A 19779-nucleotide genomic window follows, 5' to 3' on the forward strand; every position below is an offset into this window, starting at 1 on the left:
ATTCCAACTCAGATATAATTAGGAGAGAGATCATGTTGGCTGACTGCCTCACTAATATTTCAAAAAAGGCTCCACCTCTTCAGACAGGAATATTAATCAGTTAATTCAACTGAAAGTTATTTTAGCCAAAGCTTTCATCATTGCAAGTGAAAAACATATGAGAATTAAATATGAGATTTTTAAAAATTCTCCTCTGATGTTCAGTATATTGGGAATCAGGAAACTGACCCTACTCCTAGAACCTGAGTGCCCGAGGAAAGAGTCCTCTAACAGTTAAACAATTTCAATTGGGAAAATAAAGCCACTGAAGCTGTCCTATCTAATCACTAAGAAAAATTAACCGATGCTTTTGCTTGACTGCCAAGACCAGTTCCTGCTGGCTCCACCGCAGTTAAGTGCTATATATGGAACTGTGCAGACTGTCAGCAAGTCCTATTGTCACTTCCAGAAATCATCATAAGCTCTCTCAGACAATTCTTCCTAGCAAGCCCCTGCAGATGTCACTACAAATGAAAAGAAAACATCTAAAAGAGCCTTCATGAAGTTGTCCGACTGATGATTAAAACTCAGTGTGACAGCACGTGATTGTTCTTTTATTTATAGTGTTGTCACACTAATCTCATCATGATGTATACTGCCCATCTGCTTCCCCACAATCTCTCTCGAGGTCAAGAGTATTCATGCAATTAGGTAAAGTAAAGCATTTCTGAGAAGCATTTTCTCTTCTGGTGGGAGTTTTGCCAGGTCATCTCATCCTGGTAATACAAGGACTAAGATGCAGCTGTGAAATACGAAGGGCTGAGAAGGACTTTTTTAACTACAAATAATCACACATTTTCTGAGAGGTACGCGGTTAACTATTCCAATTATTAATGTAAATAATAATCACCACCAGGCCTGTATTAGGAATTTCAAATAGAGTATTTAATTTTTATAATCCTTAACAGTGATTATTTTAAGTAGAAAAAGAAATGATCATGTAGCAGACTGAAAAGTAACTATAACATCTCTCAAGAGATCTCAAAGATGACAAGAACTCTTGGTGCATTTTCTACAGCTCAAGGCCTACCTGGTCTTCAGGCTTGTCAAAATTACAAGAAACTAAAGTATAGAAGATAGACAGCAAAACGTCTTCTAATAATCAAAATCTAAGGCCCAGAAAGCCAAATTAAAAATTAGCAGGTTAGAACAAATGGAGGAAATTTTGACAGAAATGTCATTTAGGCCAAGTTGAGGCTGTATAAACCATAATCACACATATACCATACACACTTCACTGACTGGATAATTTGTGTCTTCCAGGTTCAATGTCTCCCTTCTTTGGACTCCAGAGAATAAACATTGAATATCTGGTTCCTTGGCCTTCTCTTTTTTCCTTTTTTGTTTCTGATTATTCATTTCCCTCTTACTGTCACTACCACTCATCTCATTCTTTGCCTCTCCCAAGAGGCAGGTCAAACCCAAATGCCTATAGGAGCCACACAGATGTGTGAATCAAGCAGAATATAAGGCAATTAAGGCCAGACTATGGTGCTCACAGAAAATTGTTGGGAGAGGGGAGCTACATATGTTCCACTTAAAGGTATTCAAATTCCAATCCTTTTCATCACACTACAAAGAAACAAAGTACATCTCTTCACCAAACATGGTCCACAGGCTACCAGTTTGTATTGTGAGAAAGGATATAATACTACCAACTAAATTTTTGCCTTACTTGATTTCAATCACATTCTGCTCTTATGTCTCTAACACATTCAGGCTATCCTGATTTTTTAAAAAATATCTTTATTGGGTATAAGTGAAACACAAAAAATTGTACATACTTAATGCATATCATTTTATGAGTCTGGAACTTTGGTTGATGTTTTAAGCTACACTACATTACTCAGTGACATGCATAAACTTTTCCTTCTTTCAAATGCAGGGCAAATCATATCTACTATGAAAGAATTTATACTAGTTTTAAGGTCTCTCTCTAGATTCTAACAGTTGTCCCCATATACAACAAAAAGGTATTATCCAGGCTGGGCACGGTGGCTCACACCTGTAATCCTAGCAATTTGGGAGACTGAGGTGGGCAGATTGCTCGAGCTCAGGAGTTTGAGACCAGCCTGGGCAACACTGAAACCTCATCTCTATTTTTTAAAAATTATTTAAAAACTAGGCCGGGTGTGGTGGCTCATGCCTGTAATGCCACCACTTTGGGAGGCCGAGGAGGAGGCTGCAGTCGGCCAACATGGGGAAACCCTGTCTCTACTGAAAATACAGAAATTAGCCAGGCATGGTGACGTGTGCCTGCAATCCTAGCTAACAGGGAGGCTGAGACAGGAGAATTGCTTGAACCTGGGAGGTACAGGTTGCAGTGAGCTAAGATCATGCCATTGCACTCCAGCCTGGGAGATGAGCAAAACTCCGTCTCAAAAAAAATAAAATAAAATAAAGTAAAATAAATAAATTTGTGGACAAAATCTGTGTCCAAATTTGTAGACAAAAAAAACTGAGGCTTGGAGGGGCAAGTGGTGACAAATAACTTTTTCAAGGTACGGTCTCACAGTCAGTGACAGAGTTAGAATTGAACATAGATCCATCTCATTTGAAAGTCTGTACTTTTTTCACTTTTTCTACACTCAGTCTGGAATAACCAGAATTTCTAAAGTATAACAGATGACATTTAAGAACCAATAACTAATATCCCATCTCAAGACAGGTCCAGAAGAAAAAAACAGCCATTTTCAAAGCCCATCAATTACTTTATGAATCTATAAGTCTTTTGGCTTTTTCTAGAGAACAGACTACCTGCCCAAGCAGCAGGTTTGCCTACAAATTAAAGGATCTCTCAGGAAAGTTCTGATTCTTCCATCTGACCCTGTTTTTATTTTATTTTTTTTAATTTATTTATTTTTGAGATAAGGTCTCACTCTGTTACCCAAGCTAGAGTGCAGTGGCATGATCTCAGCTCACTGCAACCTCTGCTTCCCAAGTTCAAGCAATTCTCATGCTTCAGCCTCCCACGTAGCTCAGATTACAGAAATGTGCCACCTACACCTAGCTAATTTTTTGTATTTTTAGTAGAGATGAGGTTTCACCATGTTGGTCAGGCTGTTCTCAAATTCCTGGTCTTAAACAATCTACCTGCATTGGCCTCCCAAAGTGTGGGGGTTACAAGCATGAGCCACGGCAGCCCACCTGATCGTTTTTAAAGACTACCCAAAACATTCAGGACCAGGACCATTCTTGTATCCATTCAAGTTAATTGTACAATTCATATACAGATCTATGAATATCTGTATATATTGGCTCAAAGCTTAAAATACATGTTGTTTAGCATCCTTATTCTCTTCCTAATCTCATGCTTTTTAATTGTTGTACGTTTTATCTTGTTATTTACGCTTTCCTAGACTCATTCATTATTGCAGCTTCAGTTATCTGCCATTCTCAAACATGTACCTAATTTCAACTAGACTTTTTCTGGCACTGTGAAAAATCCCGAGTATTTATTTTGTTTCATTTTTATTTATTTATTGAGACAGAGTCTTACTCTGTCACCCAGACTGGAGTGCACTAGTGTGATCCTAGCTCACTGCAACCTACACCTCCCAGGTTCAATCAATTCTTCTGCCTCAGCCTCTCGAGTAGCTGGGATTACAGCCATGTGCGCCACCACATCAGGCTGTGTGTGTGTGTGTGTGTGTGTGTGTGTGTGTGTGTGTGTGTGTGTGTGTGTGTGTGTACTTTTAGTAGAGATGGGTTTTCACCATGTTGGCCAGGCTGGTCTTAAACTCCTGACTTCAGGCGATCCGCCTGCCTTGGCCTCCCAAACTGCTAGGATTACAGGCATGAGCCACCACACCCAGCCCTGAGTATTTTAATTCTTATGGAACCTAAGCAATGGAAGAGTACTATTAGTCTCCTCTTTCAACCTTTTAAAACATTGTAGGCCAGGCACGGTAGTTCATGCCTGTAATCCCAGTACTTTGGGAAGCCGAGGTGGGTGGATCACTTGAGGTCAGGAGTTCAAGACTGAGGTTTAGAGAATTAGGTAATTTGTCTAAGTCATCTATCTGGCAAAAACCTGTTCCTTTATAATTTTGATGGAGGGACCATCAGCATTTGAAGAAAACAGTGTAACTACTACTCTATAGAACACAGCTACTATATTCAATCATGGAATTAGGAGAGAAGGTTTGGGAAAAACAGGACATATGCTGATGAATGCAAAGCCACCATTCAAAGGGGTAAAGAGAGAAAAAATAATTTTTTTAAAAATAGGGTCTTGCTGTGATCAGGCAGGAGTGCAGTGGCACAATCACAGATCACTGCAGCCTTGAATTTCTGGGTATTCCTCCTTACCTCAGCCTCCCTAGCTGAGACTATAGATGCAAGCCACCATTCCAGGTTAATTTTTAAATTTTTTATAGAGATAGGGTCTTGATATGTTACCCAGGATGATCTTGAACTCCTGGGCTCAAGCAATCCTCCTGCCTCGGCCTCCCAAAGGGATTACAGATGTAAACCACTGCATCCTGCCTAAATAATTCCTCAGTTGTGAAAAATATCTAATTTTAGCCATGAATGCAAATGAATGCATTTTTTTATCATTATAGTCGATAAAAGAGTCAATATCCTCTTTTTCATTTAGTGGTGACAAATATACTGAGATAATAAGGGAAACTACAGCTTAATAAATAAACTGCTCTTGTTCTTTCAGTAATTTTTAGGATTAAATCTGTTCATCAATATCACCAAACTGAGCAGAAAGCATCCATCTAGAAATTCCTTAATCAATCTAAAAAATTCTTATTCTAAGCAAGCAGAAATAAAAGTAATTGGCCAGGTGCAGTGGCTCATGCTTATAATCCCAGCATTTTGGGAGGCCAAGCCAGGAAGATCACGAGGTCAGGAGTTTGAGATCAGCCTGGCCAAATAGGCTGGTCTGTTTGAGACCGTGAAATCCCATCTCTACTAAAAATACAAAATTTAACTGGATGCAGTGGCGGGCGCCTGTAATACCAGCTGCTCAGGAGGCTGAGGCAGGAGAGTCACCTGAACCCGGGAAGCAGAGGTTGCAGTGGGCCGAGATTGTACCACTACACTCCAGCCTAGGCGACAGAGCTAGACTCCTTCTCCCTTAAAAAAAAAAATAAAAAGTGATTATGAATCTACAGTTAGAATGGCCTAATCATGAGATTTACTCTATCACCCCTATCAGTTCAGTGCAAGCAGCTTAAAAACCAGAACTATATATGGATTCCTAACAACATGAATCATCTTTTCTTTTTTTTTGAGATGGAGTCTCACTCTGTCGCCCAAGCTGGAGTGCAGTGGCATGATCTCGGCTCACTGCAACCTCTGCCTCCCGGGTTCAAGTGATTCTCCTGCCTCAGCCTCCCAAGCAGCTAAAACTATAGGCAGGAGCCACCACGCCCAGCCATTTTTAGTAGAGATGGGGTTTCACCATTATTGGCCAGGTTGGTCTTGAACTCCTGACCACGTGATCCACCCGCCTCAGCGTCCCAAAGTGCTGGGACTACAGGTGTAAGCCACCATGCCCGGCTGATGAATCATCCTTATACCTCAATTCCAGCATCCCTTTACCAACCAAAGGAATGAAAGAACAGAAATGACAGCATCAGATCTTAGATAGGAGTCTCTATCCTTATCAACAAAACTATATATGTCTATAAGTAGACATACATAAATATACACACACACGTACGAGATGGCAAATAGCAGAGGCTTAGATTCAGACACTTCCTGCCAATGTTTCATCAGCAGCTCCTTAAATACAAGATATACACTAGAGCCAATAGCCCTACTGATGACCACTTCAGTTAAAGACACAGTTTACAGGGCCGGGCGCCGTGGCTCATGCCTGTAATCCCAGCACTTTGGGAGGCCGAGGTGGGCAGATCATCTGAGGTTCAGAGTTTGAGACCAGCCTGACCAATATGGTGAAACCCTGTCTTAAAAAAAAAAAAAAAAAAAAATAGTTTACAGAGGCCTAGGAGGGACCCTGAAGGATACTATGAAAAACAGAAACAAGAGCACTTTTACAATACCACCATCACTTCAACAAAGCAAAAGTCAAGAGAAACTCCCTTTCCTACCTCGACAGCTCTATTTGGCACCAAATTTCTGAAGCAAGAGCACACTACATGCTAGGACCTGAAGGCTGCCATCTGCTCTACTCTGTACAAATGGGCCATCTCTTGGCAAGACTGTAATGATGCCTGATGTGATGAATAAAACTTAGGCACTGCTCCCAGGCTAAAGTACCAAAAGAGATGAGACAGAGGGGCTCAGACTGAGTTTTACATAAGGTAAAACAGTGGGGCTTCTGTCTCTCAGGTATATAACTTCATATGGATTCTAGGCAAGATATTTTCTCTTATTCCCTAGGATGAGGTTAAACACATAGTAGGGGGCCAGGCATGGTGGATCATGCCTATAATCCCAGCACCTTGAGAGCAATGGCAGGCAGATCACCTGAGGTCAGGAGTTTGGAAACCCTGTCTCTACTACAAATACAAAAACTAGCCAGGCATGGTGGCGGGCACCTGTAATCCCAGTTACTTGAGAGGCTGAGGCAAGAGAACAGCTTGAACCCGGGAAGTTGGTCTCAGGAGGCTGCAGTGAGCCAAGACTGTGCCACTGTCAAGACTCCAGGCAGGGCAACAAGAGTGAAACTGTGTCTCAGAAAAAAAAAAAAAAAGACGTACCAGGGAACACTCCACAGGAGAAAAGAGTCTGTACACACAGCAGGGATTTACACACTGTTCAAACTCATAAGAACATTTTCCTTTCCCAGCAAGGGTCCTAGGACTTCAACTTAGAACAGAAAGTCTTACTGAATGTGTGCTAACCGTTCATTGGAGCATTTCTTTTAGAAAGCACTCCACTACTCTTAGTTTGTATCTGTTCTCCCTGTGGATATATAAGAGCTAGATCACCTTTGCTGGGTGAGAACACAAGTTCCCCCGATGTCTCAAGGTGACTAATAGAAAACAAACTTAGATTTATCTATGCAGCACTCTAATGTCCGATAACCTCTTCTTGCTCCCACTGAATTGAATAGCTTTCAGCTAAACTAGTAATCACATCACAAAGAAATACCAGTTGAAATACAATACTAGTTAGGTAGTTATTATAGTTGGTATGCAGGGGACCAAAACAAGATACTTCTAGAGCCAAAAACTATGGTCATACACTGAACAGAAATTTAGGACAGAAATATATAAAACGTATTAACAAAAAAGAGAGTGGTATTCATTTTGTATTCACCAAATATTTATTAAATTATCTACTGCGTTCTAGGTACCATACTAGATGATTAAAAATACAGACGGATGCCATCTAAGCTTCAGGGAACGGGCAATCCAGTAAGGAAGAATGACAATGAACAAGTAAATTACAACTAAGATGATTGTTATGAAAGAAAAACTAGATTGCTTTGAGAGTGTGTATCTAGGGAACATAATCTAGTTTCTGTTTCTGTTTTTGGTGGGGATAGGAGAACAACGTATGCTATAAGGCTAGATAAAGGAAAGCTTAAAAAGTAAAAATACGTTATATGCATATTCTTGTGAGAAAATAAACACATAAAAATAAAAAAGCAGGGCCAGGCGCAGTGGCTCAAGCCTGTAATCCCAGCACTTTGGGAGGCCGAGGTGGGTGGATCACGAGGTCAAGAGATCGAGACCATCCTGGTCAACATGGTGAAACCCCATCTCTACCAAAAATACAAAAAATTAGCTGGGCATGGTGGCGCGTGCCTGTAATCCCAGCTACTCAGGAGGCTGAGGCAGGATAATTGCCTGAACCCAGGAGGCGGAGGTTGCGGTGAGCCTCATTGGAGATCGCGCCATTGCACTCCAGCCTGGGTAACAAGAGCGAAACTCCGTCTCAAAAAAAGTAAAATAAAATAAAAATAAAAAATAAAATAAAAAAGCAAAAATGTCTGTTTCCAGCAACAGCCAGAGAAAATTTTTAACACTACCTGACCTCTTGAAAAGTATATCCCTACTGTGATAAGATACATCAGATCCCAGAAGCCTGATTGTAATCTGCACTCCACATAATAAACCTTCCTACCTAAAAAGGATGTACTAATTATCTAAGACCAGTATACAATTCACTCTGTAGCTCCATTTCATATTACATAAATGAATAAATAGACATTCTGGTCTGTAAAACAAGATTTCATGAGATTGGTTAGTAAGCTAGTCTTTGGGGACTGATCAAGTCTAGGTGATAAGAATGGGTGCTAAAACTGAGTTTCTGAAGAATAAGGCTGATGATTCATCTTGAACTATGTTTCATCAATGATCAGTCAGCCATCCCATCTCTATTGCATTTCTCTGCTCTCTATAATTTCAGTAAATATGATATTAGGAAGTGCTAGGGAATGGGTTAAAAATTTACTAAGAAAATAATCTGGGCAGGGCATGGTGGCTCACACCTGTAATCCCAGCACTTTGGGAGTTTGAGGCGGGTGGATCACGAGGTCAGGAGATCAAGATCATCCTGGCTAACGCAGTGAAATCCCGTCTCTACTAAAAATACAAAAAATTAGCCAGGTGTGGTGGCACGTTCCTGTAGTCCCAGCTACTCAGCAGGCTGAGGCAGAAGAATCGCTTGAACTGGGAGGTGGAGGTTGCAGTGAGCCGAGATCAAGCCACTGCACTCCAGCCTGGGCCACAGAACAACTGTCTCAAAAAAAAAGAAAAAATCTGAGCACAGTGCAACGTTAATTAATTGTTAAAGGGATGAATGAAAAATAAACTTAAAAGAGACTTATTGTTTCCTCTAAATCAAGCTGCAGAGTGGCAAAGGAGGCAGTGACTAAGACCACTGAAACAGCCAAGATTTTCAAAGCAGCAAATGTGTGTGTGTAAAAACACATATACATACCTGCACTCAAAGCAATACCAGTACCACGGTGGCAGATGGACATCGCCATGGGAAGAGACCAACTGTAAAACACACAGAGACAATTTTAAAAAGGAAAAGATAGAAAAGAAAAATAAATAAATAAATAAAAAGAAAAACAAAATAAAATAAATAAATAAAAAGGAAAAGATGACACCACAGTAGAGTTCATCTTGGCAAAAATATAAACTAAATCTGAAATAGGTGCTATTTTCATTTTTCCTTTTTCTTTTTTTTTTTTGAGACAGAGTCTCGCTCTGTCACACAGGCTGGAATGCAGCAGCCCGATCTTGGTTCACTGCAACCTCCGCCTCCCCTCCCAGTTTCAAGCGATTCTCCTGAATAGGCACTATTTTCTAAAAACAAAAACAAACAAACAAAAAAAAACCCCAGCTTTCAAATTTCTGTGTTTTCACTTTTTTTTCTTCCCCACCGACAAGAGTCTTGTTCTGTCACCTAGGTTGGAGTGCTGTGGTGCAATCTCAGCTCACTGCAACCTGTGCCTCCTGGGTTCAAGAGATTCTCCAGTCTCCTGAGTAGCTGGTATTACATCCACCCACCACCCCATCTGGCTAATTTTTGTATTTTTGGTAAAGACAAGAGTTTCACCATCTAGGCCAGGCTGGTCTTGAACTCCTGACCTTGTGATCTGCCCACCTCAGCCTCCCAAAGTGCTGGGATTATAGGCATGAGCCACCGTGCCCAGCCATGTTTCCACTTTTTACTTTAAAAATACAAACCTGGGCCAGGCACGGTGGCTCACACCTATAATCCCAGCGAGGCTGAGGCAGGGGGATCACCTGAGGTCAGGAGTTTGAGATCAGCCTGAACAACATGAAGAAATCCCATCTCAACAAAATTAGCCGGGCATGGTGGCACATGCCTATTATCCCAGCTACTTGTGAGGCTGAGGCAGGAGAAATGCTTGAACCCAGGAGGTGGAGGTTGCAGTAAGCCGAGATTATGCCACTGCACTCCAGCCTGGGCAACAGAGCAAGACTCCGTCTCCAAAAAAAAAAAAGAAAGAAAGAAAATGCTACAATAAATTACCTATCCCAAATTTTTATATCCAGTCTTCCGGATTTAGTATATATTTCTTAATCCACAGTAGTTGTGAAATACTTTTTGTCATCAAACCCCTTTTTAAATCATGCATCATCAACTTTCCATAGAAGGACAACCAACATTGTTATTCTAGGCCTAGTTCTCACGCTCAAGAGAGAACTGGTGGATAAAATGGAAAGAACAAGAGTTTCTGTAGAAAGTTAACACTCATCTTGGCATGTTAGCTTAGACAAAGAATAACAAACATAATCAAACCATATATTAAACATTCTAAAGAGAAATGAGGAGATTAAAAAGATCTCAAAAAATTCTACCTACATAATGAAAATGGTCACAGTAAGAAAGGAGTATTCCCAAATAAATTTAAAAATATTAATACTAGCTAGACACCACTCTGATCAACTCAGATTTAACAAGAGAAATACGAAAGATGGAAGAGCCACATAACCAAGGGCAGAGAACAATGGAGTGATCTGGCAAGAAGAATCAGGAGACTGAAACTCAGAATGAGCTGAGGCTTGCAAAAATCTCAAGGACAACAAAAAGGAGCTTTTAAAATTGTATTCTGAGACAGAGAGCCTCCTAACTGGGATGAGCAATTTTATGCTAATTGATGACAGAGTGTGAAACAGATTGCACAACTATTTTATCTGTCAAAGAGAATGATTATCAGCATAAAAAAGACGGAAGAAATATTGATTTGAAAGACTTGAAACCCTAAAGAGGTGAGAAAATTAGAAGATTCCAAACACACTTGGGGCTCTGGGACCAGATGAATCAAATCCCATGACTGAAAGAGCTAATAGAAGAAACATATGCACTGTTTTGGAAATCTTTCAGAAATACTGATATAGAAAATGGTAGTGATGTAATATGAAACTGCTGAATTCAAATGTTACCCTAATTTTCAAAAACAGTTAAAATCATAGCCTGGTTAGCCCAGTAATGACAAGGTAAAAGATTTTGTTTTCTAAAAATAACCACATTATTTCCAGTCCCTCGTGATCTTCCAGAATCTTGTCATTTCTCATCAAGCAAGTATTTAGCCTCTACCCTTGAACCTGGGCAGGAAATCATGCTCGACTGCTTCAAAAGATAGAATGCAGCAGAAATGATGCTGCGTGACTTACAAATTCTCGTTCCTCCCTCATCATACGTGGAAACCCAAAGCAGCTTGCTTACACAGACATCATGTGAAAATGCCAATGGAGAGAGAAAATAAGGGCCCTACCCAACAGCCAGAATCAACCCAAGACGCGTGAATGATTGGATCTTCAGATTAATTCAGCCCCTAGCCTTTGTGTTTTCCAGCTGGGGTCTCAGGCATCATGGAGCAAAGGTAAGTCTTCTTCACTAGCCCCTTATGAACATTCTACATCTTGATTATAGAAAATCAAGATTGTGGCCAGGCACAGTGGCTCATGCCTGTAATCCTAGCACTTTGGGAGGCCGAGGTGGGCAGATTGCCTGAGTTCAGGAGTTTGAGAACAGCCTGGGCAACATGGCAAAAAAAAAAAAAAAAAAAAAAAAAAAACCTGTCTCTACAAAAAATACAAGAATTACCCAGATATGGTGACATGCCCCTGTAGTCCCAGCTACTTGGGGGCACTGAGGCAGCAGGATTGCCTGAGCCAGGGAGGCGGAGGCTACAGCAAGCAGTGATCCTGTCACTGTACTCCAGCCTGAGTGACAGAGGGAGACCCTGCCTGAAAAGCAAAAATAACAACAAAAAATACCTCCAGAAAAGTAAAAACATGTCTCCAATGGCCAAGACTGCCAATGGCCAATAAGTACATGAAAAGATATTTAACATCACTAACCATTTACTTCCAAGCCTCTCAAAAAATCCAAAAAGTGGTTAATAGAAAATATGATTTCAGATATCTCAGATATCTTTCCCTGACATGCCACTCTGGAGATAGCCCCATGTTCCCAGTTGCTTTCCCCCCCACCAACCCCAAGTATGTCTGGAGTTACATAAAAAAAGCAAACAAGGTAGTGAAAGAATCACCTCACCAACCTACAATCATTCTTTATATGGCCTGTGAAAAAAGGCCAGGGCTTTAAATACAGATTCAGAATAACTTGGGAAGCTCTTTTTCATTATAATTCTTCCCCAAAACTTTTATCTCTTAAAAAAAAAAGATTCACCATTAAACAGGAAGAAATGAGATCACTTATTAGTCTCCTTCTGTTTTAGTGGCATGACCAGTTTCTACAAACAGGATTATTCCTGGAATCTGGCTTGGAAAAAAACTTAAGGGTTATGGTATTTGTGGAGGTGGTTAAAAAATGGCCAGCCTCATTGGCAGAAACCCAAGACAGTAGCAGAGCTCAAGATGCTTTGCTGGGTTAGCCTAAAAAGAAAAAAAAAAGCAGATTTACAGGGGCTTATTTCGAAGACATGAGCAAAAAACAGCTATCAATGCCACTTTTGAAGATGAGATAAACAGAGATGTGTACATATGCATGTATGATGCATGTATGTATATACACATGTGGTGTGTGTGTGTGACAGAGAATGCATACATATATATATGCTACTTCTATCCACGGGGAGCCTAGAAGCAATGACATACCAGTAGCGATGAGCACATCTAGCACCTAGATACTGATTTCACAAGAGTCATTTTGAAGATCTCCTATGGGCCAGGTCTGGGACAATTTGAACACCAAAATAAATAATAACAGGGGGCTTGGCCTGGTGACTCACGCCTGTAATCCCAGCACTTTGGGAGGTCAAGGCGGGAGGATCACGAGGTCAGGAGGTAGAGACCAGCCAGGCCAACATGGTAAAATCCAGTCTCTACTAAAAATAAAAAAATTAGCCAGATGTGGTGGCACATGCCTGTAATCCCAGCTACTCAGGAGACTGAGGAAGAAGAATCACTTGAACCCAGGAAGCAGAGGTTGCAGTGAGCTGAGATTGCACCACTGCACAACAGCCTGGGAGACAAAAATAAATAAATACGCAGTATAATCCTTTGGGCAAAATAATGCTTGAGTCTCTATTATCCTTGAGTCCATACTGATATAGAAAGTTTAAGCATTACCCTATCATAACAAATAAATCTAGAAAATATTATATAAAATTAATAACAACACATTTGGCAACTATCTCGGTAATAAATGATTTAGGCAAGTACCTCCAACAGATATTAATGAGTAAATATCTGATGAGAAAGAATATTTAGTTTCAAAGTAACTCCCCCCCCAAAATATGTATTAATTAATAAATACAACATCCTTATTCAATAACTTTACAGTAGAGAAATCTAACAGACACATCTTAAACAGTGACAAAAGTTAACATCACCAATAATGGGATAAATCATCAGCACCTGCCTCCTGATACAATGTACTCAGAGAACTGTAGCGTTACTGCAGGGGTATTCCTGCCAAAAATGCATAAATCATAAAACAGCAAATAGCCGGGTGCTATGGCTCACACCTGTAATCCCAGCACTTTGGGAGGCCGAGGCACGCAGATCACCTGAGGTCAGGAGTTGGAGACCAGCCTGATCAACAAGGTGAAACCTCGTCTCTACTAAAAATACGAAATTAGCTGGGCATGGTGGTGCATGCCTGTAATCCCAGCTACTCGGGAGGCTGAGGCAGGAGAATCGCTTGAACCCAGGAGGCGGAGGTTGCAGTGAGTCGAGATCTTGCCATTGCACTCCAGCCTGGGCAACAAGAACAAATCTTCGCCTCAAAAAAAAAAAAAAAAAGCAAAAAAAAAACACCAAATAAACCCAAATTGAGGAACATTCTAAAAATATCTAGGTCATAACAAATAAGGAAAGACTAAAAATGTCTTCCATACTGTAGGAGATTAAAGAGACATGACAACTAAACATAATATATAATTCTAGGTTCAATCTTAGACCTATAAAGGACATTCACGGAGTGGCAAAATTTGAATGGGACTAAGGTTTAGGTCGTAACACTGGATCAATGTTAATTTTCTAATTAACATGGTGATGGTTGTACTTTGGAGATTGTCTTGCAATTGAGGAAACACATACCCAAGCATTAAGAAGTTGTAGTAGAGGCCGGGCACGGTGGCTCAAGCTTGTAATCCCAGCACTTTGGGAGGCCAAGGCGGGTGGATCACGAGGTCGAGAGATCGAGACCATCCTGGTCAACATGGTGAAACCCCGTCTCTACTAAAAATGCAAAAAATTAGCTGGGCATGGTGGCACGTGCCTGTAATCCCAGCTACTCAGGAGGCTGAGGCAGGAGAATTGCCTGAACCCAGGAGGCGGAGGTTGCAGTGAGCCGAGATTGTGCCATTGCACTCCAGCCTGGGTAACAAGAGCGAAACTCCATCTCAAAAAAAAAAAAAAAAAAAAGTTGTAGTAGGCAGAATAATGGCCTCCTTAAAGATGTCCATATTCTAATCCCTAGAACCTATGAATATGTTACCTTTTATGGCAAAGGGGAATTAAGGTTGCAGATGAAATTAAAGTTGCTAATAAGAGAACCTTAAGATAAAGAGACTAGGCTGTGTGCAGTGGCTCACACCTGTAATCCCAGAATTTTGGAAGGCCAAAGTGGGAGGACAGCTTGAGCCTAGGAGATCAAAGTCAGCCTAAGCAACATGGCCAAACTCCATTTCTAGGAAATATTTAAAAATGAGTCAGGCCGGGCGCGGTGGCTCAAGCCTGTAATCCCAGCACTTTGGGAGGCAGAGGCGGGTGGATCACGAGGTCGAGAGATCGAGACCATCCTGGTCAACATGGTGAAACCCCGTCTCTACTAAAAATACAAAAAATTAGCTGGGCATGGTGGCACGTGCCTGTAATCCCAGCTACTCAGGAGGCTGAGGCAGGAGAATTGCCTGAACCCAGGAGGCGGAGGTTGCGGTGAGCCGAGATCGCGCCATTGCACTCCAGCCTGGGTAACAAGAGCGAAACTCTGTCTCAAAAAAAAAAAAAAAAAAAAAAAAAAATGAGTCAGGCATGGTGGTGCATACCTGTAGCCCCAGGTACTCAGGAGGCTGAGCTGAAAGGACCACTTAAGCCTATGAGGTTGAAGCTGCTGTTAGCCATGATCATTTCCCACAAGTTTTATTAAAAACTTGTAGAGCCAGGCATGGTGGCTCATGCCTGCAATCCCAGCAGGAGGCCAAGGCAGGTGGATCACAAGGTGACACGTTGGAGACCAGCCTGGCCAATATGGTGAAACTCCATCTCTACTAAAAATACAAAAAAATTAGCTGGGCATGGTGGCACATGCCTGTAATCCCAGCTACTCATGGGGCTGATGCAGGAAAATCACTTGAACCCAGGAGGTGGAGGCTGCAGTGAGCTGAGATCATGCCACTTCTCTCCGGCCTGGGTAACAGAGTGAGACTTTGTCTCAAAAAAAAAAAAAAGCAGGTTCTAACTTAAAGAATGAAAAAAAAAAAAAAAAAGCAGGGGGATCAGGGGGGAGGCAGAGAGTAAAAATATTAGGCTTTGCAGGCCAAGTGGCAAAGTCAGTGACTCTGTCTCAAAAAAAAAAACTTGTAGAAAACTTGTGCATTTCAGCCTGGGCAACACAGCGAGACCCTGTCTCAAAAGCAAAACAACATAGACTATTCTAGATTATTAGGACGAGCCCAGTGCAATCATAAAGATCTTTAACAGCAGAAGAGAGAAAAGAGAAAAAAGAAAAGCAGAAGAGGCTCACAGAAGAAAGGAGTCAAAGAAGAAATGTGATGACAGAAGCAGGGTCAACTGTTGTGACTGAAGAATTCAATTTAGCATTACTGGTTCTGAAGACAGAGGAAGGAGGACACATGCCAAGGAATTCAGGTAGCCTCTGGAAGCTAGAAAAGGCAAGGAAATGCATTCTTCCCTAGGGCCTCCAGAAGGAAACAGGGCCCTGCAAACACCTTGATTTCAGTCCAGGAAGATTTTGTCAGACTTCTGACCCACAGAACTGTCATAAATTTGTGTTGTTTTAAGTCACTAAGTTTGCAATAATTTGTTATGGCAGCAAACAGAAAACTAGTATAGATTGTGGTGACTGAAAGAGGAGTGCAGCTGTTAATGAATACCCAAAAATGCTGAAGTGCCTTTGAAATTGGGCAGTGGAAGGGATTAAAATAATTTTTAGAACCATAATTTTTAAAAAGCTCAAATTGCCTTGAACAGATGTTAATAGAAATATGGAGGCCGGGCGCGGTGGCTCAAGCTTGTAATCCCAGCACTTTGGGAGGCCGAGGCGGGTGGATCACGAGGTCAAGAGATCGAGACCATCCTGGTCAACATGGTGAAACCCCGTCTCTACTAAAAATACAAAAAATTAGCTGGGCATGGTGGTGCGTGCCTGTAATCCCAGCTACTCAGGAGGCTGAGGCAGGAGAATTGCCTGAACCCAGGAGGCGGAGGTTGCGGTGAGCCGAGATGGCGCCATTGCACTCCAGCCTGGGTAACAAGAGCGAAACTCGGTCTCAAAAAAAAAAAAAAAAAAAAAAAAGAAATATGGATGTTGTGTTGGTGAGGATGTGGATAAACTAGAACCCTTATACACTGCTAGTGGAAATGTACAATGGTGTATTTCTATTGTATTTTTAGTAGAGACGGGTTTTCACTATGTTGACCAGGATGGTCTCAATCTCATGACCTCTCGATCCATCCGCCTCGGCCTCCCAAAGTGCTGGGATTACAGGCATGAGCCACCACACCCGGCCCAGAATTTTCTTAATGGTAGTTTTGCAGGATACATTACCTTTCTAATGCTAGAAGATAGAATTTAGTCATCTCCATATAAAAAAGGCCTAAGATAATCCTTATGTTATCTCCCTCTACTCTGAAGGGTTCACCTTATCTACAGAGCTGTATTTTAGTTGAGCAAAAGTGAGGGAAGTATCAGGTAGGCTAAAGATCAACCTTAATAACTCACCCACTACTTCTAGATTCTCTGGCTCCAGAGTCCTTACCTGTAGATAGTGATGTGGGGAGATAAGGGACGGTTGGAACCTGTGTTCTTATTCCAGAACCGCTCCATCTCTTCTTTGGCTGTGGTTCCCAAAGGAACAGCACTAAAATAAAACCAGAAAGTTTCAAAAGAACTAAAAGTAAGCTTGGTTTAATATTTTGCATAACTTTTTGTTAAGTTAATATTTTGCAATACAGGCCAGGCACGGTAGCTCATGCCTGTAATCCCAGCACTTTTGGAGGCTAAGGTGGGCGGATCACCTGAGGTTGGGGGCTCAAGACCAGCCTGACCAACATAGAGAAATCCCGTCTCCATTAAAAATACAAAATTAGCTGGGTGTGGCAGCAGGCGCCTGTAATCCCAGCTACTCTGGAGGCAGAGGCAGGAGAATTGCTCGAACCCAGCAGGCAGAGGTTGCAGTGAGCCGAGATTGTGCCATTGCACTCCAGCCTGGGTAACAAGAGCAAAATTGTCTCAAAAAAAAAATTGCAATACCTTTTTAGAAAAGGTTTTGTTAGGGAAGCAGGAGCCTAGGAGAGCCAGAGTGACACTATTTTAAAATTGACTCCATCTTGCTACAGCAATAGAAAACAGAAAATAATAAAAATAAAATCAACTCCATCTTAAAACTAGCAAGGCAGATTCCTTGCCAGTCACAACCCACGGTCCTAAGATGTTTACAGATAAGGAAGCAGCTTGGTAATACCTGCAAAGACAAACTCCAACAACACAAAGTCCAGATGTCCCAATACCCATAACAACATATGCTTTCAAAATAATTATTGTTATGCTTTGATGTCCTTACACACTAAAATGTCAAGGATAGTTTTCTTTAAATCAATAGAATAATAAATTTTGTCATGCTGTCTGCACCTCCGCATGTAAGCACAGCTTAGTTTAGTCTTTACATAGACAAGATCTCTATATAAGGAACACTTAGGCCAGGCATAGTGGCTCATGCCTATAATCCCAGCGCTTTGGGAGGCTAAGGTGGTCAGACAACTTGAGCCTAGAAGTTTGAGGCCAGCCTGGGCAACATGGCAAAACCCCATCTCCACAAAAAAACGTAAAGAAAATTAAGCCAGGCATGATGGTCCAAGCCTATAGTCCCACCTATTCGGGAGGCTGAGATGAGATATGTCCTGAGAGCCCAGGGAGGTAGAGGCTGCAGTGAGCTGTGATTGCATGATGTTACTCCAGCCTCGGCAACAAAGCAACACTCTATCTCAAAATGTTGTCAAAAAAAATCAAAATTAAAAAAATAAAAATTTAAAGACAAAGAAAAAGATATATAAAAAAAAAAAAAAAGAGAGAGAGAGAGAGAGAAGAAACTTAAAGAAAACATGTTCCTCCATTTGTTTCCGGAGGACATCCTACTATATAAAGGAGTAGTTTCTAATAAACTTGCTTCTTTCACTGCGCTTTGCTACTCACCTTGAATTCCTTCCTACATTAGATCCAAGACCCCTCTCTTGGTATCTGGGTCAAGACCCCTTTTCCAACAACAGTATGGTGGGCTAGACAAATCCACAGTATTGGGAAAACATGTTCCTCCACTTACCTTATTTTTATACAAAGTTTAATTCAGTTAATAACTTCAATCATCTGATGAGGTCACATCAGATGATAACTCTGATTTCTTTTTTTTTTTTTTGAGATGGATTCTCACTCTGCTGCCAGGCCAGAGTTCAGTAGCACAATCTCGGCTAACTGCGAACTTCGCATCCCAGATTCAGCAATTCTCCTACCTCAGCATCCCAAGTAGCTGGGACTACAGGCGTGTGCACCATGCCTAGCTAATTTTTATATTTTTAGTAGAGATGGGGCCAGGATGGTCTTGATCTCCTGACATCATGATCCGCCCACCTCGGCCTCCCAAAGTGCTGGAATTACAGGCATGAGCCACCACACCCAGCCAAGAACTCTGCTTTCTAATCCCACCCAATACACAGGTCTGACAGTGAAAGCACAACTTCTTGTTGGGTGGCAAGGCAAGTGTATTTTTAAAATATTCACATAAATGGATTATGCTTTTCCAAGGCCAGAGTTTCAACTCATACATTACCATCTGCTTTCATCTGGCTTTTCAAGATTCCCTTTCAGGTTCTCAAAAATCAAGAACTAGATTCAGTTCAGTACCACAATAGTTTTTTGGTTTCCTTTGTCACTGGGCTAGGTTGAAACCAATTATTAACCAGCTATACTCAGGCCAGGTGTGGTGGCTCATGCCTGTAATCCTAGCACTTTGAGAGACCGAGGCAGGAAGATCCCTTGAGCCCAGGAGTTCGAGACCATCCTGGGCAACATAGGGAGACCCTGTCTCTATAAATAAATAAATAAGAAATAGCTATCCTCAACAATTTATTAGGTTGAGCATGGTGATTCATGCCTGTAATCCTAGCACTTTCAGAGGCTGAGGTGGGTGGATCGCTTGAGCCCAGGAATTCAAGACCAACCTGAGCAACATGGTAAAACCCCTTCTCTACAAAAAACACAAAAACTAGCTGGGCATGGTGGTGTGCACCTGTAGTTCAGCTGCTCAGGAGGCTGAGACGGGAGGATCACCTGAGCCCAGGGGGATTGAGGATGTGGTGAGCCATGATCATGTCACCGCACTTCAGCCTGGGTGACAGACTGAGATCCTGTCTCAGAAAATAAAAAAATCTATTATGTGCCTATATTAAACATGATTCCATTCCTTCAAGAAAATATCTGTCTAGAGATTATCTATTAATTACAAAAGGAAATAACAGTAACTTTACAATAGAAAAATCCTAGCAGACATTTGTTATCCAAATGATCAAAGTTAAAAATTAGGCCGATGGCCGGGCGCGGTGGCTCAAGCCTGTAATCCCAGCA

At 41.4% G+C, this 19779-nt stretch overlaps 1 protein-coding gene across 2 annotated transcripts in view; it reads right to left on the bottom strand.

Annotated features, from left to right (window-relative positions):
* The window catches only part of SDHC (succinate dehydrogenase complex subunit C), a 41928-nt gene that overhangs the window by 11309 nt on the left and 10840 nt on the right, over window positions 1-19779 (bottom strand). For both annotated transcript variants that reach the window (XM_003937993.4, XM_003937990.4), the window contains exons 3-4: window positions 16922-17023; window positions 8911-8972 (exon numbers count right to left, since the gene is read on the bottom strand). In XM_003937993.4, coding sequence (XP_003938042.1) covers window positions 8911-8972; window positions 16922-17023 — 164 coding nt within the window. The remainder of the gene's footprint in view (window positions 1-8910; window positions 8973-16921; window positions 17024-19779) is intronic.

Source organism: Saimiri boliviensis, chromosome 19 (assembly GCF_048565385.1).
Source record: "Saimiri boliviensis isolate mSaiBol1 chromosome 19, mSaiBol1.pri, whole genome shotgun sequence".
NCBI lineage: Eukaryota > Metazoa > Chordata > Mammalia > Primates > Cebidae > Saimiri > Saimiri boliviensis.